This window comes from Charadrius vociferus, unplaced genomic scaffold (genome assembly GCF_000708025.1).
Source record: "Charadrius vociferus isolate BGI_N301 unplaced genomic scaffold, ASM70802v2 scaffold325, whole genome shotgun sequence".
Classification (NCBI taxonomy): domain Eukaryota; kingdom Metazoa; phylum Chordata; class Aves; order Charadriiformes; family Charadriidae; genus Charadrius; species Charadrius vociferus.
The window spans coordinates 605,649-629,727 of NW_009648526.1; the positions used below are offsets into that span (position 1 = coordinate 605,649).

At 36.4% G+C, this 24,079-nt stretch overlaps 1 protein-coding gene across 1 annotated transcript in view; it reads left to right on the forward strand.

The window, feature by feature from the left end:
- The window catches only part of DMXL2 (Dmx-like 2), a 45,150-nt gene that overhangs the window by 10,390 nt on the left and 10,681 nt on the right, over positions 1-24,079 (forward strand). The window contains exons 10-29 of the mRNA XM_009885703.1: positions 370-647; positions 837-1,533; positions 3,321-3,442; positions 4,490-4,579; positions 5,956-6,073; positions 6,827-6,946; positions 7,423-7,650; positions 8,385-10,064; positions 10,316-10,426; positions 11,174-11,343; positions 12,693-12,790; positions 12,945-13,110; positions 14,076-14,340; positions 15,041-16,140; positions 17,231-17,422; positions 19,041-19,117; positions 19,801-19,931; positions 20,629-20,877; positions 22,470-22,651; positions 23,007-23,137. Coding sequence (XP_009884005.1) covers positions 370-647; positions 837-1,533; positions 3,321-3,442; positions 4,490-4,579; positions 5,956-6,073; positions 6,827-6,946; positions 7,423-7,650; positions 8,385-10,064; positions 10,316-10,426; positions 11,174-11,343; positions 12,693-12,790; positions 12,945-13,110; positions 14,076-14,340; positions 15,041-16,140; positions 17,231-17,422; positions 19,041-19,117; positions 19,801-19,931; positions 20,629-20,877; positions 22,470-22,651; positions 23,007-23,137 — 6,205 coding nt within the window. The remainder of the gene's footprint in view (positions 1-369; positions 648-836; positions 1,534-3,320; positions 3,443-4,489; positions 4,580-5,955; positions 6,074-6,826; positions 6,947-7,422; positions 7,651-8,384; positions 10,065-10,315; positions 10,427-11,173; positions 11,344-12,692; positions 12,791-12,944; positions 13,111-14,075; positions 14,341-15,040; positions 16,141-17,230; positions 17,423-19,040; positions 19,118-19,800; positions 19,932-20,628; positions 20,878-22,469; positions 22,652-23,006; positions 23,138-24,079) is intronic.

The following is a 24,079-nucleotide window of genomic DNA, read 5'->3' on the forward strand; positions in this document are numbered from 1 at the left end:
CAAGAAAAACCCATATTAATTTGGAAACAGCATTTATATAAAATGTGTGGGGTTATATAGTTGACCAGAATAATCTTAGGCAGTGTATTGCTCTAAGTATCCAGATTTTTATGTTCATATTTATTATTACTTGTATTGCATAGTTAGGAGCAATAGTTAAAGTCCAGAACCTCATATTTTTGTATTGACAGACCAAAAAACTTCAATTTTTTTGTATTGACAGACCAAAGAAGGATGTTTCTACCTGCAATTTGCACGAATGTTCTTATCAGATAGCACTATTAGAAGATTTAAAAATGCTGTGTTGTTTTGAATGGAAACGGGTAGGGCAATCTTTGCAGTGGATAAAATGGCACATTTCTCTTGCAGACTTGTCTATAGATAGAGAATCAGAGACAGGGACTGGTACAGGCTCTTCAGAACATGAAGACGGAGAAAGAGAGGGAAGCCCCAAAACATCTCTACTAGCAGGGCCACGCATGCCTCTTCCAACAGTTTTGTTAGATCGGAAAATTGAGTTGCTCCTAACTGAATGGAACAGAAATCCAGATATGCTTTTTACTATCCATCCTATTGATGGTACCTTTTTGGTGTGGCATGTGAAATACTTAGATGAATACACTCCAGGCATCTTTCGACAAGTTCAGGTATTGTATATTTGAAATATTTTTATTATTTATTATCTTAATCAACGATCATTGTGTCCTTTCTTTTATATTTGAACATCAGTATGAATTTAATTTTAAGTATTTCCTGTGAAACAGCTAACACTTATTCAGACTTAAGCTGGCTTGCTGTATTCTAATTCTTTTCTCTTTTGTTGTGTTTTTTTTTAGGTTTCGTTTTCTTCTAGGATTCCTGTTGCATTTCCATCAGGAGATGCTAGTTCCCTTAGCAAAAATATTATGATGTACGCTTGCCCTGTCTTTTTAAAAGATAACAGTAATGCTGTACATCAGAAGACAATGGACTTTCCAGATAAGGCTCTAGCAAATAAAGGACCAAGCTGTGCCCAGGACAGTGCAAATGTGAATATAATTTCTCCCGTAGTAATGATGATTTCCAAACATATAGATGGCTCTCTAAATCAGTGGGCAGTTACTTTTGCTGATAAATCAGCTTTCACTACTGTGCTAACTGTATCACATAAATTTAGGTACTGCGGTCACCGTTTTCATCTCAATGATCTAGCTTGCCATTCTGTTTTACCATTACTGCTAACATCTTCTCATCATAATGCTCTATTAACTCCTGAATCAGACAGTTCCTGGGACTCTGACAGGATAAACAGAATAATGGATCCTGTTAAACATGTGAAAGGTTCTTCTAGGCAGCAACTTAAAAATGCAGCAACCCGCACATTTCATGACCCAAATGCAATCTATAGTGAGCTGATTCTGTGGCGTGTAGACCCTATAGGACCTTTATCATACACTGGAGGAGTATCTGAATTGGCTCGAATTAACTCTCTTCATACCTCCGCTTTCTCTAACGTAGCCTGGCTTCCAACACTTATTCCCAGCTATTGCCTTGGTGAGTACACTTCGCATGTTTCCTTATAGAGTTAACACTGAGAGTCATAGAATTAATTTGTTAAAATAAATTACTATTTTATTTGGAGTATGTTTATATTGACTTTTCAGCAATTTCCTTGTATTACGTAAATTAAGTATTTTTATTTCATTTGAGGCTAAGCTACTTCAAAACATTTCATCTGGTTTGAGTGTGTCTGTGGTTCCTGTGGGTCAGCTGACATTCAGTAATTTCTTTGTGTGAGTAAGCAATCATCGCTCTCACAAAGAACAAGATTATCCCTTTCCTCGGTGTTTTAGGCAGCTTCACTGAGTGTTCCTTCCAATGACATGGTATTAATAATGCAGGTGTTCTGATGACTTAGGCATCTGGGTTGTTGGCCACATAGAGTTGCAGGAGGCAGTGGGTTGAACAGAACTAGTAAGAACTAGTATTTGGACCACTTGAACATCTGAATTATTGGGAAAGACTTTCACCCAAAATTTACAGTATTAAAATCTTTTAACATGCTGGCTAAGAACTCTGATTAGAAGATCCTGAAACAATACCGAAATTCTTCAGGCCATCAGTGGTTTACAAAAGTTCAGTTAGAAGGCAAAATATTTTTAAAGAAATAGACTACATTAACTATACAGAACTGCAAACAATACTTTTTTCAGGGGTCAGGCAGTACAACATCTGATGTGTAACACCCTAGGACAGTTCTTCAATTTCTGTGTTTAATTTTAGGGCTTTCTATTGCATTTAGGAAAATTGTTTCTATTCAGCAACTCAGATGCTTATTTTTGAATTATCACAAAGATGCTGTTGTAGTAGTTGTCATCTTTGTATACAGTACTAAAAATGTCATTTGTGCTGTGGATGTAACACTCAATTTTATACTAATAATGCCAGGTTATTTTATTATGCTAAGGCCAGTCTGACCTTTGCAATGATTAAATGGGTGTCAAAGATGTACAACCTCAAAAATCCTAAATATGCTCAATAAATGCATAACATATCTTTGATTTAAAATAAATCCATTTTGTCTGCTCACATAGTAATATTCTGTGCTGTCTGGATCCCACAAAGTCTTCTAAACGCAAATAACTAGCTGCTTCCCTCTTATAAAGTCAGAGGAAAACATATATCGGAATAGAAAACCTCGTGTCAAGCCTGTGCTGTATACTGTAGAGAAGCAAAAAAGACACTGTTACAGTTTTTCATATATTATTCACTACTAAAGATATATTTCTCCCTCCACTTTTATATCTGCAATTTTAACTGGAGGGTAGAATGGAAAATTTGTAGCGATTAATTTTATCCAAAGAGCCTAGAGATGGTAAACAAGAAAGAAGCTGTAGCTAACGTAGCTTCTCTGAACAGTTTACCTTAGACTCCCACTCTAAATAGTCTCTGACAACCTAGGGAAGCTAGTGTTAGCTCTTCCAAGCACCTCTTGAGAGGTGACAGTGAAGAGAACGTAACCATTTTAAGGAATGGCAGCATTCCTTTAGGTATACTACATCCTGGTTTTTGCATGCATGAACCATGTTTGTAAACATGCTTAGATTATTCAACTTTTATGAGGAGTTTCAGTTAGATAAATGAGCAGAAAGGGAGTTATTTCAAAGGTCAAATAATGGTGTTTTAATGCACACATTAGCTTAGGTGTTTTGCTTCAGTACTTTATGAAAACTATGTTAGAAACATATTCAGATATTGTGAAGTGGATTGTAATAGACTACCTGTTGCTATTGGACTACCATTTTGTTCTTCAACGATGAAATTTTTGTATTTTCTATTAGGTACATACTGCAACTCTGCTAGTGCTTGCTTTGTTGCATCTGATGGCAAAAACCTGAGACTTTATCAAGCTGTCGTAGATGCACGAAAACTTCTAGATGAATTATCTGACCCTGAATCATCTGTAAGTTTTATGTAGCAATGGTTTGAAAGTATTAAAATAAAATAATTAAGGTAACATTTTTTTCCCCTCCAGTGCTTTGTCTTCAGTTAGTTCTGTATAATTTTTGTGCCAGTCCATGTATAAGATCTTATGCATTATACCTTGCATAATTACATGTAAACATTAGCAGACAGAAATGCAGCTATTACTACTAAAAGCAACCGGACTGAAACAAAATTTCCCTGACTAGTTTCCCCAGTGTGTAGCAGGTGGGGAAAGAAAAAATTGTCCGTCCTTGTCTTCTGAAAAGAGGGGAGTCAAGAGCAAGTTGGAAGGTGAAGAGAGAAGAGCAAGACTTAGGTGTATCCACCTAAGTTACATTTATATATGAGGAAGGGCAGAGATGGTGGGATAGGAGGGAGTCGGCAGGCTATTGCTAAGGGTAATATTAGCTCTTCTTTTTTCTGTAATAAGCAATTTTTTCATCCTTTTTTTTATCTTTCATTTGTGTGACTAAGCAAAGTAAAGCCTGACCTTTCACTGTTATTGTATAAAGTAGCACATCTTTCATTTTTTTTCCATTCTTCTATTTTATAAGCCATCCTGCAAGATAGAGCCTGTCAGTATTCAGATCAGTCTGAGGAATCTGTTCTAGGAGCAATGATTGTAAACATTCCAGCAAAAATCAATAGAGCCTTCAGTTTATATATAAGCTGTACTGATTTATTTTTCTATGTGTTGTGACAAAACCTGAAGCTTTAAACAAAAGTGAAGCAGTATACTTGAGTTTCTTATGGCACAGGTATTATGTTATGAAAAGATAAATCTTTAAATAAACATTTAGTTTCCATAAAAAACGGTGTGCTCTCCCAGTGAATAGCTGTGGCCTCACAACAGTGCAAATGTCTTGATAAATGCATTATTCATAAGTGCCAAAATGACAGGAAGAAATCTGTTACAGGTTATGCCAACAAGGAAAACTAAAGCATCGGTTTGTTGTAAATGACTGCAGTTTCCTTCTGTCTGAAGGGAAAATACACTAACTTTTCTCATTTTGCTCTGTTTCAGAAACTTATTGGGGAAGTGTTTAACATTGTGAGCCAACAATCCACTGCTCGACCAGGATGCATTATTGAACTCGATGCAATAACTAACAAAGTAAATAAATGGTTAACTCTTTACGGGTATCACATAAAGGTGTTTAATAGCTCTGTCTGTTAATTAACCTAATCTGTTGAAAAGAGGAAAAAGAGATGACATTTCTCTATGGTGATAATGACTGCCTTGAATTTTTGTGAATATTGAGATACCTTGAACATTTTAGTCAGACAACTTTTTTTTTTAGCTGCTAGGAGCTCAAAGCCCATTGTTAGAGTGTAATAATATTTTCTAAGCATAAATCTTGATGAAACAAAACTTAACTAAAGACTAGTTTACAAACCATTATAATTTAAAGGGGAAAAAAAGAACAATCCCCCCAAACCCAAACAAACAAAAACATGAACAACATCTAAACAAAACCCAAACCTAAAAACTAGAGCTAAATATTCCAAAATGTAGGAGTCATAGCCACGTATGACTTCAGGTTTTTTTGTCTGTCTTGTCAGACAAATTTTCATCTGTTAACTAATGCAGCTATACATTTCAAACAATGAGAAGGTAGTATTATTACACCTTGTTCTCTCACAGTTATTTTGATCATACATGTTCCAGTGCTGTTTTCTGTTAGGAAGCAGCCTGTGAAAAGTGTGTTTTACGATTTCTTAATTAGACATCCAGATGTTTTTGACATATGTAAAGTAGTATTTATCTATTTGTCAATAAGTTTCAATGTCTGTTAGGTATTAATCACACAGGATCTTCAATTTTAAGTTCAGATTTACAAAAAAATATTTCTAGAATTTTTATAGATGATTACAAGGAATACTCTTTCCATGTTTCTCTGGAAAAAGAGGGTGTTTTGCAACATGAAAACTTTGCCATCACTGTCTTTGGGGGACATATTTTTCCTTGCCTGCAGGAAGTGATTTCACTGCCAGCAACCTCCTTTGTAGAGAGGTGGAGGTACTGCAAAGAAATCTGTTGCTGTCAGGAAGGACAGCTGTTGAGATATCAGAGAGAAGGAAAATCTGCAATTCATTCCCTTAAATTTCCGAAGCATTTCACTGCAGACATGCCCTCCAACTGAGGAGGGATAAAAGTCTAAGAGTTTTTGCCGCTGTCGTTTATTCAAGACCTAAAGAAATAAAAACTAATCAGATTGTAATTCATCTGTCAATAGCTGCGGCAAAAATGTTATTACAGAATTTGTCTAGCATGGTAGATCTCAGTGAAATTATTTGAATACACAAACAGTAGGTTCTAGAATATGGTGTTCTTAACATAAGAGGGAAATGTTCAGTTTTTCTGATGCATTTAAATAATTTTCAACATTATAAAAGAAAGTGATCCTCATCTGTAGCTCAATTGCACAGAAGAATTGCTCTACAATTGCTCTACTATTCTGCAAGCATAACTCTTGCTTAATGTTTCAGTGTGGCTCAAACACACAATTGCTTCATGTCTTTCAAGAAGACTTCATTTTGGGATACAAACCACATAAGGAAGATGTGGAAGGGAAGGAAACTGAGATATTTTTCCAGCCATCACAAGGTATAGCATAAAAATAACTAACATGAATGAAGTAGGTACCAAAAACGTTCTTAAAGGATACCAAAATCTAGCTGGCATATGCTAGTTTCCTTTTTAATGAGAATCTGTAGAATTCAGTAAAGTGTCTGTTTCATGTTGCTCATATGAATTGTTCTTTACATGGTAATGGTATTAAACAAAGGCATTCTACTTTGCTTAGAGTGAAACATTTTAACCTAATGACAAAGTCTATTTTTCAAAATGCTGTATGTTATATAAAAAAATGTGTTCAAAATAGAACAGAAGTGCATTTTCTGCATCAATATGTAGTTTCAGGTGATAAGGTAAATATATCTGATTTCCAAGTTAATACAATAGAAAGTAACTGGGGAATTTGGTAGCAGGCTTAAAACTTTAAAAGAAAAAGGAAGAAGGCAGGCAGGTGGAAAAGAGTCTTTACAATGTAGCAAAGTAGTTCAAACTGACTGGGAAAGCAAATACATCTAATGAATTAGATTTGCCACTAATATTCAGGTTGTCTGTAAGTCAGTCTGTCTCTTTATTTTCATAATTCTGTAGCCATGAGCAAACAAAATGTTGATTAGAAATGTTATTAATGGTACTGTTTGAACATTTTGTTTTATAATCGACCAATTTCTTTCAAAGAAGAAAACGGGTTTTTAGTATCAATAATTTTTAGAGATTCTGCTGTTATTGAAAATTATTTATGTTGAACATAACCTTCACAACACTGATAATATGTTTCATTTGCAGGGTATCGTCCACCACCTTTCTCAGAAAAGTTCTACCTAGTAGTAATTGAAAAAGATAGTAATGGCTGCTCTGTTCTTCAGATGTGGCATCTTCATCTCAAATCTGTGCAAGCCTGTTTAGGTGAGTGAGTGACTGTAACTTTCTTAGAGATACACATTTCTTTTATATTATTTAAAATAAAACTTAAAGCTCGGGGGTTTATTTTAAAATAAATTGTGTCACCTTTGTCAAGCAGAAGCCTCAAAATGAGGAATCTTCACAAAAATTTATTAATGCAATAGAAGCAGTAAGATTCCTTACAAACACTGGTTGCATTCTATACCAATAGCAATATAAAAAATTGTTGATAGGGTAAGTAATGTACTTAAGTGCTGGATTCTTTATTTCAAACTATCAGTACTTCAGAATGTTAATGGGTATCTTAAATTGAACAGTCAATGCATGCAATAAAACTAACGCAGCCTGCACGTCTTACAATTATTTTCCGTGTAACTTAAGCACTGCTAAAAAAAAATAAATCTGGTTATAGGATATTCATGCCTTGTCCTTACTTATAAACAATTTTTTTAACGCTGTTCACATTTTTGTTTATATAGCAAAACCAACTGAAACTGCTTCATCAGAGAATAAGCTTAGTGTACCTGAGCAAAAGACTGTGGATTCTTCTCCAGATATATCACCTGGCATAAGTCCCATTCCACGATCTTCATCAATTGCTAATCTTCAGACTGCTAGTAAACTCATTCTGAGCTCCAGACTTGTGTATAGCCAACCTCTGGATCTTCCTGTTGGCATAGAAGTAATACGAGCAACTCCTTCAGCAGGTAAATTTAACGGGTTTTTTCCCTATCCAGTTGGTCCATTAATTTACCTCCTAGTTTATAGGATTGTATCTCCTCAGCCTTCCGCATTCTGATTTACTGACACAAGGAATACAGGACTAAAAAGGCTCTCTCAAATCATTGTGTCCACGTCGTGCTACCCTTTCATAAACATATCAAGTCACCACAGGAAAGCTGTTCCTGAAACTTCCTGCTCTAATAGTTGGAAACTTAACTTCTAGTCTTAATTTATTAATGAACAATTTATGCCTCCTTGTTTATCTGCCAGCATTAATGTGTTGGGTGTGTAGTGCCTTTTTTCACCTGATGCTCTTATACCTTCTCCTGTTTGTCTGTCTCCCCCCTTACGTTCCCCCTCCCCCCCCATCCCTTAGTTTCATTTTGGTAGGCTAAGAACCTACTGAACCTAATCTTAACTTCTTTAATCTCATCTGATTAAGGCTCTGTATTCCTCTCATTATTCTAACAACCCTTCTATGAATTAGTTCAGTTCCAGCTTATCTTCTTTGAATAGCAACCAGAAATGCAGATGATTAGTAATGTTCAAGCTGCAAGAACCAGTCTTAATGTATTTGCCCTTACCCAAGTCCAAATTAGAAAAATAATACCAGGTTGTAAAGTTCTCTATCAGTAGTTAGACAGTGTTACGTCTGCCTTATTCATATAGGTATTCTACTTTATATTACTAAAACTAAATATGTTTGTTCTAACTTCAGGTCACCTGAGTTCTTCGTCAATATACCCAGTCTGCCTTGCACCTTATTTGATAGTAACATCATGTTCAGACAACAGAGTGCGGTTCTGGAAATGTACTGTTGAGACAGACCTAAACAGCAAAAATGAAGAAAGGGAAACATACCATTGGAGAAAATGGCCTTTAATGAATGATGAAGGAGAAGCCAACAGCAGTACAGTGAGCATAGTAGGAAGGCCAGTTGCCGTTAGCTGTTCTTACACAGGGCGTCTTGCAGTAGCATACAAACAACCCATACAGCATAATGGTTTTGTTTCCAAAGAATTTTCCATGCACGTTTGTATACTTGAATGTGAGTCTACAGGAGGATCAGAATGGGTTTTGGAACAGACAATTCATCTGGATGATTTAGTTAAGGTTGGAAGTGTACTTGATTCAAGGGTCAGTGTAGATAGTAATTTATTTGTTTACAGTAAATCAGATGCTTGTTTGAATAAAGACAAGTACCTGGTGCCTAGTATCAAGCATTTGGTGCATTTGGACTGGGTATCAAAAGAAGATGGTTCGCACATACTGACAGTTGGAGTTGGTGCCAACATCTTCATGTACGGAAGACTTTCCGGAATTGTAACAGATCAAACCAGCAGCAAAGAGGGAGTAGCTGTCATTACATTACCACTAGGTGGTAGCATAAAACAAGGTATAAAGTCAAAGTGGGTGTTGCTTAGATCAATCGATTTGGTGTCATCTGTAGACGGCACCCCTTCACTGCCTGTTTCTCTCTCCTGGGTGAGAGATGGCATATTGGTAGTGGGAATGGACTGTGAAATGCATGTTTATGCCCAGTGGAAACACGCTGTCAAGTTTGGTGATGGAGAAAGTGATGTTTTTACTACTGAAGACTCAACAACACAAGATCCACTCAAAACAAGCTTGATAGCGAAGAAGACCAGCATAATTGATGGGGCAGGTATTGTGGATGATGTTTTTGGCACTCCAACTGTAATTCAGGACGGTGGCCTTTTTGAAGCTGCTCATGTTCTTTCGCCTACTCTACCCCAGTATCATCCAACCCAGTTATTAGAACTTATGGATCTGGGTAAAGTTCGCCGAGCCAAAGCCATTCTATCACATTTAGTTAAATGTATTGCAGGAGAAGTTGCAATAGTTAAAGACACAGAAGCTGGAGAAGGAACTGGTCCTAAACGCCACCTTTCTCGCACCATTAGTGTAAGTGGTAGTACTGCAAAGGATACCATCACAGCTGGAAAAGATGGTACTCGAGACTACACAGAGATAGACTCAATTCCCCCACTGCCACTGTATGCACTGCTTGCTGCAGATCAAGATGCCACTTACATTTCTGAAGAAACTTCTAAAATACCTCAGGGCTCTGAAGATCATGCTAACAGAAAAACAGAGGATCAGTACTCAGATCTATTCCAGATTCAGCCTGTTACAACTGAAGACTTTATTGATTTTGAGCCTGAAAAGAGGGAGAGTAAATCCAAAGTTATTAATCTGTCACAGTATGGTCCAACTTACTTTGGCCGAGAACATGCTAGTGTCCTTTCAAGCCACCTGATGCACTCAAGTCTGCCAGGCCTCACTCGACTGGAGCAGATGTTCCTTGTAGCTTTGGCAGACACTGTGGCCACGACAAGCACTGAACTAGATGAGAACAGAGATAAGAATTACTCAGGTTAGTAGCTCGCATATTATTGAATTAATATTCTTATTCGTCTCAGCAAAGGTAAACTTAGTCCTTGGGTATTTTGTGATAACAAAGCTGAAAGATAGCATCAGTTACTCAGATTAGATACAGTAAGAACGAAAACCACTTAAATATAAATCTTTACTTATGTTTCATACATAATGAATAACTTGTCGAGTTGTGTGTACACCTCTTGTAGACACCTGCATGTTCAAAAGTCAGTATTTTATATTTCATAGGAAGAGATACCTTGGATGAATGTGGCTTACGATATTTGTTGGCTATGCGCTTGCACACCTGCCTTCTGACATCACTCCCACCTCTGTATCGAGTTCAGCTGCTCCACCAAGGTAATTCTTGGAGCGAAGTATTGCTTTCATTTGATCCACTTTATCTGACAGCATCTGGTTATGTTTGATTCATAATATTATGATATTTTTATTATCTGCATATTCATTTTAGATCATACCTATTCCGTTAAAAGCAAAGGCTTCCTATAGGCTTCCCTACATGTACTGTGAATAGGCAGAAACATATATCTCTAGAACAGAAGAGAGATTCTGCCCCATTCAGTTTGAGGCATGAATAAGTTCCCCAACCAGCTAGCGTACAGATTGTATATATATTTTGTTGGTCTTGCTGGAGGAATGAAGATACTGCTTTACATTGAGCATGGCTTTATCTTACCTTAAAGATTATCTTATTTCATCACAGCAATCTTTTTCCCTTGCTCAATCTGAGTAAATGCTGGAAAGAAAAGCAGTTACTACCTAAACAGCAGGCAGAAGGTTTCTGGCCTAGAATGGGTCTGCCTCTGCGATAATAGACTATCTTTCCTTCAGTTTTTCGCCATATAACTGTAGTACATATGTGAACGGGGTACTAGAAAACGATGGAAGAAGCACTGGGGAGAGGACATCCCTAGTGGGCAAAAAGTTATTTCAGCTGCTCCTTTAGCAGTTCTACTTGCTGTAGAGGGAAACAGTCTCTCAGATCTACCAAACTCTGGGGTTGGAGATCCCACTTTGCATCTCTGACATATTCCATTTGCTTATTAACAAGTCTTACGAATTTTATTATCTTATGTTATTGTTTAGGCCTATCCACTTGCCATTTTGCATGGGCTTTTCATTCTGAGGCGGAGGAGGAGTTGATCAATATGATTCCTGCTATCCAGAAAGGAGACCCACAGTGGTCTGAATTAAGAGCTATGGGTATCGGTTGGTGGGTTAGGAATATCAACACACTCCGAAGGTGCATTGAGAAGGTACTTTTTATTGCTTACAGATTATAGTTACATGCTCTTAGGTATGCCTTAACAGTTACACATGGTGACTTGTATATAGCAGATTTCTTTGTACTCCAGCCCAGCCAGGAGACTGTGTAACTGTTCTTTTTTCTATGCCAACTGATGTTGGCAGTCCTGGTTTACAAATGTTGTTATTCAATAGTAAAATATAATACAATAGATGTAGGGAAAAGCCACTTCTGAAGCATCTAATCCCCCTCCCTCCCCCCGGTATTTTACAGTATGTTAAAGATCATATTAAGTACTCTATTTTAAGAAGAATCTTGTTTTCAGATATATGAGACATTATAATTAATCTGTAAATTAAACAGGGAATTATGCTTTGAGTTCAGCAGTGGGTTTTATTTAAGAAATAAATATAGTTTTTATTGGCTAATATTTTCAGATATATAAAGGGTGGTTTTGCAAATTTTGTACTTTTTATAATGGACTAGTGTAGAACATAAAAGATCAGAACTGCAAATAAATGCAGGTTTTACTGTTCTGAAGAGCTGCAAAATTACTGTTTTATAGAAATACGCACCTATATTATGTAGAACCCAAATAACACCAAATCTCATTTGTATGCAGAGTTTTCTTATGGAAAGTCTAATAATGAATAAAATACAATAGATTTTTAAGATGATATCTAAAACTGTTTCCCATGGCTACAAATGAGATTTAAGTTCTTGTTTTAATAAAAATTTCAGCTTTCTTATAACTTGAAGTTTGATGGACTTGAACAATTACTATCTTTTGCTTTGAATTACAACAAGTAATGCAATCTCTGAAATGTCTGTAAAACAGAAGTACTTACTAGTTTACTAAATTTCCAAGTCATCTTCTGTAAAAATACATTTTAAAAAGTTACAGGATACTCAAAGAATTCAGGACCAAAAGTTAATTATCCAAGTACTCCAAATTAAATGCAATTACATCTGGGTCCTATGCAAAAAACCAACAGTGTTCATTAAAGAAATACTTGTATTAGCTTAAGTATATGTAAATAATGGGTTACAAGAGGAATTTCACCTAATAGCATGAGTTACTGTAATGCTTTTAAAGAAAAGATTTTTATTTGCACGTTTGTAATGTTCCAGTGTGGTTGAGAGGGGTTAATGTCTGCAGTAGTACTGTTTTTCTGACTCTTAAGAACATTTACAGTTTAATGAGAGCTGTCACATATGAATAAAACATTGACAGAAATTACTGTTGCTTTGTAGTAATAATAGTCACCTAGACCATCCTCCCTGACAGAGAACATATGTTACTTAGCTAAAAGCAACCTTTATATTTTCTCTAATAATAGTAGGTTTTGTTTACTACAGGTTGCAAAAGCTTCATTCCAGAGGAACAATGATGCCTTAGATGCTGCACTTTTTTACCTTGCTATGAAGAAAAAGGCAGTGGTGTGGGGTCTGTTTAGGTGAGTTCTGCTAACTGGAAGTTTGATTAAATCTGAATTGAACCAGGAATGCAAAGCAGAACTCATTCAAGATTACAGTTTAAAGTGATGTTGTTCAAGTGATTGTATGCTAAAGTTATCTAATTAGTGGTGTCTACTGCATTTCTTTACGCAGGTCCCAGCATGATGAAAAGATGACTGCCTTTTTCAGCCACAACTTCACTGAAGACAGATGGCGCAAAGCTGCTTTAAAAAACGCTTTTGCTTTGTTGGGAAAACAACGCTTTGAACAATCAGCTGCGTTTTTCTTGCTAGCAGGTTCACTGAAAGATGCTATAGAGGTATCCGCTTTTGAGAAATTAAGTTTCAGTTTCTTATTTGACCTATGTAACTGCACCCTTACAAGCTGTTCTCTGCTCACGTTTTCACAAATTGTGGCAGCCCAAATGGTATAGTATGTCCACACATGACCCCCTTATGCTCTGCAGACATACCATTTACCTCCACACTACTGTGAAAAGCAGCTTGGAAGCTGCTCAGAAGGCCAGAGTAATTGTTCAGATACATCAGTCCTCAGTGCAAGCACTCTTGGGAATACCAGTCACGACCCTTCTGGCAAAACTTTCTGTTTGATCAGCACAGTTAAGTTCACTCTGTTCAGCCTCCAGCTATTCTGCATGACCTATTGTTATAACTTTAAATAAAAACAGAAGTCAGAGTTCTTTTCTGAAGCAGCCCTAGGATCCCTTTTTAGTGGAGCTGTGATGTTGCCTGCCACAAAGGAGGCGAGAGCTGTGAGCAGGATCATAACATAAGCAGTACCTCTCTGGAGAGAATGGGAATTAGAGAACCTTTAGTTATCCTGCCTGTTTATGTGCAGTATGTTTGTCTTTACCTGAGACAGAATTTTCCTCAGAGATGTAATTCTGCAGATGAGACAGTGTGAAGTATATCTTACCAGTCATGTATTAACATTCAAGCTGGAAATTATGTTTATTCTACTAGGTGGAATGAAAATAAACATCTTTATCTTCTGCCATATTAATTTTTGACATGCTGATGTGCTGTTATGCACATCGTAATTTCTGAAATAGAAGAAAGTACACCTCTTTCCAAACACAGAAGAAAATATGTTAGTTAGATATATATCACCATATTTTTGACCCAAAGATGAATATATACTTTAAAGAACAGATATGATAAGAAAAAATCTGTTCTGTAAACATATATTGCTGTTTATTTCATTGTTATTTTAAAGAACTACCTTTCCCTCATAAAGCAATGCTTTCCCCACTTCTTATCATAGGTGTGCCTTGAGAAAATGGAAGACATCCAGTTGGCTATGGTTATTGCTCGTTTATATGAATCAGAGTTTGAAACCTCTGTCACGTACACCTCCATTCTTTATGAAAAGATTTTGGGTTGCCGTAAGGATGGAACTGGATTCAGCTGTACTAAATTGCATTCTGATCCATTTCTGCGAAGCATTGCATACTGGATAATGAAAGATTACACTAGAGCACTGGACACGTTATTGGAACAAACACCTAAAGAAGAAGATGAAAACCCAGGTAAGGGAAAAACATTAGTCTGGGACAAACTTATTAAGACAAAGTAGAGAAGGAGAAATACTTTCTGTGTTTGCATACAGTCCCTTCTCCTGAGATGCCATTATGTTGAAATCATTAATTGGCTTATGAACTGGCTAGCTCAATTTCTGCTGCTTAAAAAAAAATAATAAATCGTTTTCCAATTTCTTCCAAGGACTTGTCTCCAACCCCCCCAATACCAAACTTAGTTCTGCGGTCAGATAAGCTCAGGAGGACCTCTCTGCTACTGAATGCTGGCTAGTATTTATTCCAATGGACTTCAGTTCTCTTTCTTACTTTTAGAAATTAGCAGTGCTGTAGCAGGATTTCATATCCTGTCCCTTCTGAGATTAATGTTAAGTGACACTGTGGCTACATAGCTTACTGTGGCATATCCCCTGCCTTGGGGAAGTCTCTACCTGGCTGATCATCTCAGCCTTAGCTGAGTGGAATATAATAGTGAGGCAAATGAGACAACCTAGCATCCTTCTACACATCCCGCTCACGCCTTTATCTTGTTGGGGGGAATAGTAATTCTTTCATTTTGTTTTGGCAACTAGACTCCAAACTGTCTTTGTTTTTGTGTTTTGACAAATCTCTGTAATGCAGGAAATACTGCAAAACAGAATGCCACCATTTAAAAGCCATTTTCAATAGATGTCATATCTGTTTAATTCCTTAGTTATCGTCAAGTCGTGCAATCCTGTGGTATTCAGTTTTTACAATTATCTTCGGACCCACCCTTTGCTCATCCGAAGATACTTCAGTTCACCAGAAGGGACTTTGGCCACCTTAGGTCTAAAAACTGAGAAAAGCTTTGTTGATAAAATTAATCTTATAGAAAGAAAGTTGTTCTTCACTACTGCAAATGCTCATTTTAAAGTGGGCTGCCCTGTACTAGCTCTTGAAGTCCTTTCCAAAATTCCAAAAGTAAGAAAAAAGTCTACTGTAGCTGCAGAGGAAGATTCGTCTAGTCCTCCAACACAGGCTGGTGTTACAGATTCCAAAGCCCTAAGGGATGGTGCTGGAAGTGGTGATATAGACTGGTCGAAGCCAATTTCAACTTCCTTTGCTTTGGAGAATACCGTTGAATCTTCAGCACAATTTGACTGGAGTCAACCAGCAGTAAAATTTGATGATGAGCCCCTTACTCTTGATTGGGGTGAAGACAAAAAAGGGTCAGACGAAGAGGACAAGGATGTTGGTATAATGATGAAAACCTCAAAATCTGATTCTAAGAATGGAGAAGATGATGAGAGAACGTCAGACACCAACATCCCACAAACACCACACGGGGAGATTTCTGATTCAGGAGACACTGAGGTTGATGTTATTGCTGAACAACTGAAGTTCAGAGCCTGTTTGAAGATCCTTATGACTGAACTGAGGACTTTGGCTACAGGTTATGAAGTAGATGGAGGAAAGCTCAGATTTCAGCTGTACAATTGGCTTGAAAAAGAGATTGCTGCTATGCATGAAATATGCAACCATGACGCGGGGGGCAAAGACTATTGTAAAACTTATACCAAAGTCAATGGGGATCTGCTTGATCATGACGATATTGTGGATAAGCCAGACATTGGTTCATATGAACGGCACCAGATAGAAAGACGTAGGTTACAAGCAAAACGAGAACATGCTGAAAGACGAAAGTGGTGGCTGCAGAAGAACCAAGCTCTTCTAAGAGTTTTTCTAAGTTATTGTAGTCTTCATGGGGCACAAGGTGGTGGTTTAGCATCTGTAAGAATGGAGCTCAAGTTCTTGCTGCAAGAGTCACAGCAGGTAAAACAAATTCAACTAATTTCTCTTCACAAGTGTGAACAGTTCTGGACTGTCAGTTTTGTCAAATGCTTAAGTTTGTGCCTAGATAGATGCTTCTTATGTTCTGCAAGTCCAGTGGTCACGATCATTTTAATACTCTTGGAGAAAGAAGTTGGTATTTAGGTGTACTGCTTTTCCACATCCTGATTATTTGGCTCTTAAGAATCCGAAATATGACGTTGAGAATTAGGCTACCAATAACTGCGTTGCTATTTATATTATAGCTGCAGCATTATACGTGTGTTCTAATGAAATTATAATTTTGATCACAATATCCTAGGTACCTATATATTAAATTAAATTCACAGTTGCTGAAATATGATAAAATATTATTCCCTACACCTCTGCGAATCATGCAAGGGAGCTACATGGAATGGGATCGTAGCTGCAAGGCTCAACGAATAATACCAAGTCAGACAGGGTAGTGCTCCCTTTTACTATATTATGGCATTTTCTACATTTATTTCATACAAAAAGAGGTGTTTTCCCACAAATGTTAATGACTAACCTGAGTTACAGCAGATAATCTGATACTGGGCAAGTCATTTAACTTGTTCTAGTCCTAGATTTCTCACGTTGCAAATAGGAGCGGTAGACAACTGTTTCGGTGGTAGTAGGCTTAACACATACATTTAAGAATAAATAATTCTGTTTGTTTCTACTTGAGAAACTCATTAGTGCAAATTTTACTTTTGTTATTAAACTCAGACCAATGGGTATTTTGTCAACTTGTGCTACTTCAAGTGCATTTTTAGCTAGTTTTTCCTAATATACAATCCCAGCACTTCCTAATGAACTACATGAAAATACTCTTCCTGCACTAAATTAAAAAGTGTTCCAGCAAACTTGGCTGTCAGGTCTACCCCATGTTATTGTAGTACATACGAACTTACTTTTGACATAATTCACTGTAAAGTCTTGTCTGTACTGAGTAGACAGCAGTGGAAGAGGATAAATAACCCTGGAAAAACATTTAAGATGTAAAATTATCATTTTAAAAACTTCTTTCCTCATAGAAATAATTTAAAATACAGTCTTTTCTTTTAAACAGGAAACTACTGTAAAACAACTTCAGTCTCCACTTCCATTGCCCACAACGCTACCGTTGCTTTCTGCAAGCATAGCATCCACAAAAACTGTGATAGCTAATCCTGTGCTGTATTTAAACAACCACATCCATGATATTCTTTACACTATTGTGCAGATGAAATCACCACCGCACCCTAATGTTGAAGATGTCAAGGTAATGCAAAGCTTTCGGGAAATGCTAAATGATTTTTTACAAAGTGGGGAGCGAGCACGTGAAAAATAACATGTGGTGTTTGAGTTCACTTTTCAACACTTCCCCTTTCACAATACCGACCTCCTCCCTTCCTTCAGTGAACTGAAAACGCTACTTAACCACTTGCTTTCTGACATCTTTTTGAATCTGGTTAGTTCCCATTCACCCAAATTCTGGTCATTCTCAGGAAACTGTTCCAAATGTGAATGTTCACTAAAACACTGAATTCTGGGCTCTTAAAACAACAGGATCGTGTAAGTTAACTAAGTATTATCGTTCTGGTCAAATCCTGTAGGGAAGTTAATGAAAGTAGAGATGAGAGACTGTAAGTTATGTTATAACGTTCTATTAATACAGATACTATAAACCTTACTCTAGCGCAAATTTCCTCACGTGTACTGGTTTTTAAGGAATTGTGGTGAAGTACATTATCTGACTCCATACTTGGAGATGAATAAATTCTGTTTAAATACAGTAAATAGATGGCGGGAAAAAAGTCAAATAGCCTGAGACTATAACACAATTAATTAATAAGAAGCTGAATCATTATTTTATACGTTTAGATCAATATTTCATATTCATTAAATTAATTTGAATTTCTATTGACTAAATGAAAGTAGGGAAAAATTAGGAAACAAAATGTGTTGTCCCACTGCAAGGCAGTTAAGTTTCTAAAACTGTAACCCAAGCTCATTTACACCTCATTTTCTGTCTTCCATCAGCTGACTCCTTTTCCATCCTATGCTACAGCAAGCATCTTTCTTACTCTCAACATTTATACTTCACATGCGTTTTCTTTTAAAAGAGAATTCAGAAAGAAGAGCTGACATTTCCTAACTGCAAAACAACTATCTAGATAATTCATAGCTTTAATCTGAGGTCTAACATTTGATTAAATGGGAAGATGGTAGGAAAAGGTGGACATAAACACAGGGTGGGTGTAAAAAAGTTTACATTTTTAAGTTTGACAGTACCATTTTCTTCACACTGTGGATTTCATCAGACTTTCCAAGAAATCGTTGCATTTCTTCTGTTTAAGAACTGGAGTGTTTCTGTTGCATTGTGAGGCAGTAACAGAGTATTATTCTTGTTACTCCTGGAGACTTCTGGAAATGTATAAGCACATAACTGAGGTAAAAAAGAGATTATAGGTAAAGCAATCATATGATGGTTACACAAATGTTTGTATTTTATGCATATTGAGCAACTACTACTACATTGAACTGCGATACTGTATAATACGGCTTCCAGGAACCAGTCTGTCAAATTCGTTATTGTAACAGGACATACTGATCACTCCTTCAGTATACTCATTCATTGTGGCAGTTCTATATTCGAATAAAGTTAATTGTCTTGACATAATATTAGAAGGTTTTGACTGCAATCAAATGAACAAGCCATTGCAATTTTCAAAGTACTGTATTGTAAACTTAAAGTAACTTTCGGTTACTGTTTCCTGCACCTGGTTTAAAACTAGGGAATTCCTGCACAACACGCTTCCAGCGCTGTTTAGAAACAATTGTAGTTTACTCACATTTATTTAAACTTACGTATAGCTTATCGGCTCTTTTTATTTTAGGTGTACACACTTCATTCTTTAGCAGCTTCACTTTCTGCATCCATTTATCAAGCGCTATGTGACAGCCACAGCTACAGGTAAAACCAGAAGTTTTCTTACAGTCCTACATTTGGAGTATACTTTGTGTATCGAGAATGGAAATTCTTCATGCACATATCTAAAAAAGGGATTCGATATCGTTGTATGGGTATAGATACTTACGCAGTTTACGCATCGCTAGCTTTGATATGCCAGATAAGTTTTACACAGATAAAATAGCACAAATCATTCAGATTTTGTCCAATAAGTAACAGGAAAATCTGGTGTCACTCTCACGTGGGATGCTTCTGAAAAATATTTGAATGCTGTTTTCCATAGCACATTCATTGCTGAATAGGGGTGTAGGGGAAACATTTGAGCCTAACAGAAGTCAGGTTTCAGGCAGTTTATATTTCAAACTTGAACTGGAAGAGAATGCTGTAAAAACATTAAAAGAATTCTTCAGAACAAATATATTACTGAAATTTTTGAAAAAGCCTTTTTTGTATCTGGAGCAATGCACATAACGTATTAAAATTGATAATGCCACATGGAAACACTTCAAGATCTAATCAAAAATTTATTTTGTATACCAAGAAATTGTAAAATTCTTGACTTAGTCCTATAGAATTTTAAATGTCGCATTTTCTGATTAAAATGAGAAGCATGTATATATACTGTACTTTATTACAAAAATATTCCAAAATCCTTTCTCATCAGAAAAAAATTAATTTGTATTTAGCAGTCAAACAGAAGCGAATCAGTTTACAGGGATGGTTTATCAAGGACTGCTTTTGAGTGATCGGCGCAGACTGAGGACAGAAAGTATTGAAGAGCATGCAACTCCGAACTCATCTCCTGCTCAGTGGCCTGGTGAGACAAAACCGAGATTACTTTTAGCACCACTGGACCAGCTTCACATTTCAAAATTATTTCACTGTCCTGTAATATGATGGATGAAATGACAGATGATCGATTATGGATAAGTGTTCTAAAGTCTGAATTACTTCTCAAACTAATAACAGCCTTTAGCTTTTTCATGTATCAAAACAAATAAAAATAAACTTTCTATATGGCAGACATCTTGCTTGAAGAAGAGACCACGATCTTTAGTATAAACTCAATAATCTGATAATTTGTCATCATAAAATATTTTCCTCCAGTATGCCTCAGCCCCTAGCAAAACTATTTCTGTTAGCTGTTTCTACAGTACTGTCTTACATGGGTGCTTTACTTGGTATAGCTATCAAAACAACTACTCCCAATGTACGAGCATAAATTCAATATTTTGAGGTCAACTGTGGAAACTGCAGGAATTTCATAGGCAAGATGAACTGCCCATAGTATTTGCAGAGAGGTACAACGCAGGAATCCCAGAATCAAGAAGGCTTTTTAAAATTTTCATTTTTGTGATTTTAAGAAAAATATTAATAGTATATTTAATCTGAATAAAAGTATCATGTGGCTGTTAGTATATGCTTAACATAAAATGTAGACGTGAAACGCTTCCTTTTTTTCCATTTGTACTCCTACTCATTTAATGTAGAACTTTCCTCTTTTGTCTTTGCAGGCGTGAGTTCACTTATAAATCTCTTAAGTTCAGCTCAGGATGAAGATCAACCAAAGTTAAACATCCTACTTTGTGAAGCTGTTGTAGCCGTCTACCTGAGTCTCCTCATACATGCCCTTGCAACCAATTCGTGTAATGAATTATTTCGACTAGCAGCCCATCCTTTGAACGGTCGCATGTGGGCTGCTGTTTTTGGCGGAGGAGTGAAACTGCTTGTAAAACCTCGAAGGCAGTCAGAAAATATTCCAGGTACTGTGTTTTTTCCAGGTCATACTAATGATTTGCATTTATACCTTTTAGTAACACAGTAGGAGAGATTTCCTTTCTTTTAAGACAAAAACCAGGCAAGCAGAATTTAAGTATCTACTGGCAAGAAAGCTTTTATTTTAATTAAAAAGCAGAAAAAAGAATAGTCTTGCCACTTTCATCTGTAATGGCACCCAGCTCATTTTGAATTTGTCATAAAAAAACTGTACACCTATTATATTGCTACTGTTGCTATTAGATGCTTACTTATAGCGCTTCTCGGGACTTTGTCGTTATCTTTTAGTGAAAAAACAGATGGTATAAATCAGTGCTACACCTACAGTTTTCTGTATGAGAGATGAGTGTTATTGTTTAATGACTGCAGTAACTTGGAAACAGTATTTCTGAAACCAATTTCTATTGCTAGAGACGATTTCGCCTTACACAAGACCACAGAGAAGACATAGCAACTTCATCTGTCAGAAAAATAGTTGATGCGTGTGTAAGCTCCAACTAAAACCAGGAATTTTACAAAGACAGATGAGCATGCCTTTGTATGCTGCATGAGGGAAAGCAAAAGCAGAGATTGAATTCGGGCTCTGGAGACAAAGGCAAATACAGCCATTTGTCATAGACTCCACACCACAACAATACTGCAAATCATGTCACATAGACTTTCAAAACAACGATAGGGTTGAAATTTAGGCAAAAATTAGATACCTGAATATACCTGAAATATAAAACGAAACAGTAGTAAGGCAATGCACCATTATAAGTATGCACAACAGATATTTGTCATTTGTGGAATAACTAAAACTCATTTGGGGCAGTTATTTTCACAGGATGTTAATGTGAGTAACTTATATAAAGTCATGTCTTCATTTGAGATGTATTCTGTTTTCCTTTAACCTACAAGCTGCTACAGCTTCTGATGTTTCAGAGGATGGTAATGAAGGTTTGTAAAAACTTGCAGTGTAGATGAATGTTAGTAGTGGCTTTTTAAAAAAAAAAAAAAAAAAGTTTTTAAATATCTAGTTCCTTTGTAATAAAGTAAGTGTGATCTTCAATGTTGCCTGGCCAGTAACACTTTGAAAAACAAATTCCCTGTTAATATTTTGATAACTATTAAGACATTTTAAATCATAATACTTTAAAACAGACTTCAGTTGTCAAAAAGCCTGTCTCTCTTCAAATTTACTTTGCTGGCTTAAGAGTTTGTTAACTTGTATTTTGAATAACTGCTGCTACTTGTGCAGCCCACAGTTTAGTGAAAGTTTATGTATTACTTTTATTTCTCATGAAAATTTCTTTCTTGAGAGATTTTTCAGCTAAAAGTTTTTGCTTAAAAGCAACATCTCCTGAGAACTTAATCCAGGCAATAAAATGTATTTCTCATGATGTATAAATGCCACAGTTATTGAATTTATCATAAGTGAACTTGTTGTATGATTACACTTACTTTATTTGTTGGCTTTGATTTCTGAAACAGTAGACGTTAGTACTAATAATAATAGGTTTAGTTGCTTCAATTATAAAATACAGCCATTTCTAAAGATGCAATATTAATATCAGCTTTTCAAATTATCTGAATTTAGCACCACCTCTTCCGTCAGAAGAAATGGATAAACACCGCCGTCGGTTTAATATGAGAATGCTAGTGCCAGGAAGACCAGTAAAAGATAGCACTGTACCACCGCCTGTGCCTGCAGAAAGACCCTCTTACAAAGAAAAGTTTATCCCTCCAGAACTCAGCATGTGGGACTATTTTATGGCAAAGGTAATTTAAAATGGGAAATATAAGTCACAGTTCATAAATCATATCTCTTCTCTGTAAGTTTTAAAGGACAAAAATAATGTGAAAATTTTGAGTGCTCTTCATAGTAAGCTGCAGAATATTATTCTTGTAATAATAGATGAAGATCCTACAAGTCTATTACTTAACTTTCAAAACATGTCTCTTGCCAATAATAGAGATCACCGCTTTTCCCCTTGCTACTTGTTTATGTTTTAGGGAAGCTTATTTATAGGTTAAGTTGTCATTTCAAGTCTGCGACGGTGATGACTAAAGTAAGAGTTGAATATTAAGAGATCAGAAAATGGCTTTTACAGCAGACTTTTATTTTGCATTGCAGCCATTTCTTCCTTTATCAGACAGCGGTGTTATATATGATTCCGATGAAAGCATTCACAGCGATGAGGAAGAGGATGATGCTTTCCTCTCCGATATACAGATCCAGGAACACAAAGATGCCAATTCTTACAGGTTAGCAGAAGTTGCCACTGTTTCAGCATAACTATGTCGTGTGCTTACCTTTGCTTCCAAATTAAAGACAATACAGGTCCTCTGCACCATCCAGTTTAAGTCAAGTAATTTTAGTCCTATGAATAGGTTTATCTCTGGCAATGGGATTACAGGAATGACAGACTCTCATCACAGGAACAGGTCCCCATTTGCTTGCCTGAAAACAGGATTAGGAAGTCAAAGCTGTGTTTTTAGGGGAGAAGAAAAAACAAAAAAAACCAACCATATCTTGATTTTTAAGACACAAAGAACATGAGGTACCACAGCGCCAACTCTAGAACGGTGTTTTAGACTACTGATTCAAGCATGATCTTTAGTTTTCGAATGAGGGGCAGATCAAATAGAGCGCTCAAAAGAGAAAATGTTTCAAGATAAAATGAAATAAAGTGGATCACCGCAGCATTATAATAACGGCAAAAAATGATGGCTCTTTTATGCGTCAAGTCTGTCATTAGTTCTTACAGCAATACTGTATAGGAGTTGTATCTTTAATATCTGTGAGACTTTCAGTGTGAAAGCTTCTGCCATGAATGCCAAAATCAAGTAACATCTTGTCTATATTCATCGTGATTTCATGGAGAATTTCAGGCCATGTTTCAGGGGGCTTGTCCTTAATTCTCAGTCTTGCAGAGGCTCACGCATGCAAACTTTTATCTGGGGGGAAAGTACAATAATCCGGGATTTGTAAAAGAGAGAAGGGGATAGCAGCTGTTATAGCGAGGTGCCATTGGAGGCATCCTTATGTTGCATAGTTGATATATAAGTAACTTTCTCTTTGTCTGGTAAACCTTAGCGAACAATCTACACTGTTTTTCTAATCTATGTATTTGGCAGATGGAGAAAAATATTCTGCAGATAAGTTCATTAATGTTGTTTTAACACAACTAAAACTATTCTTTTTAT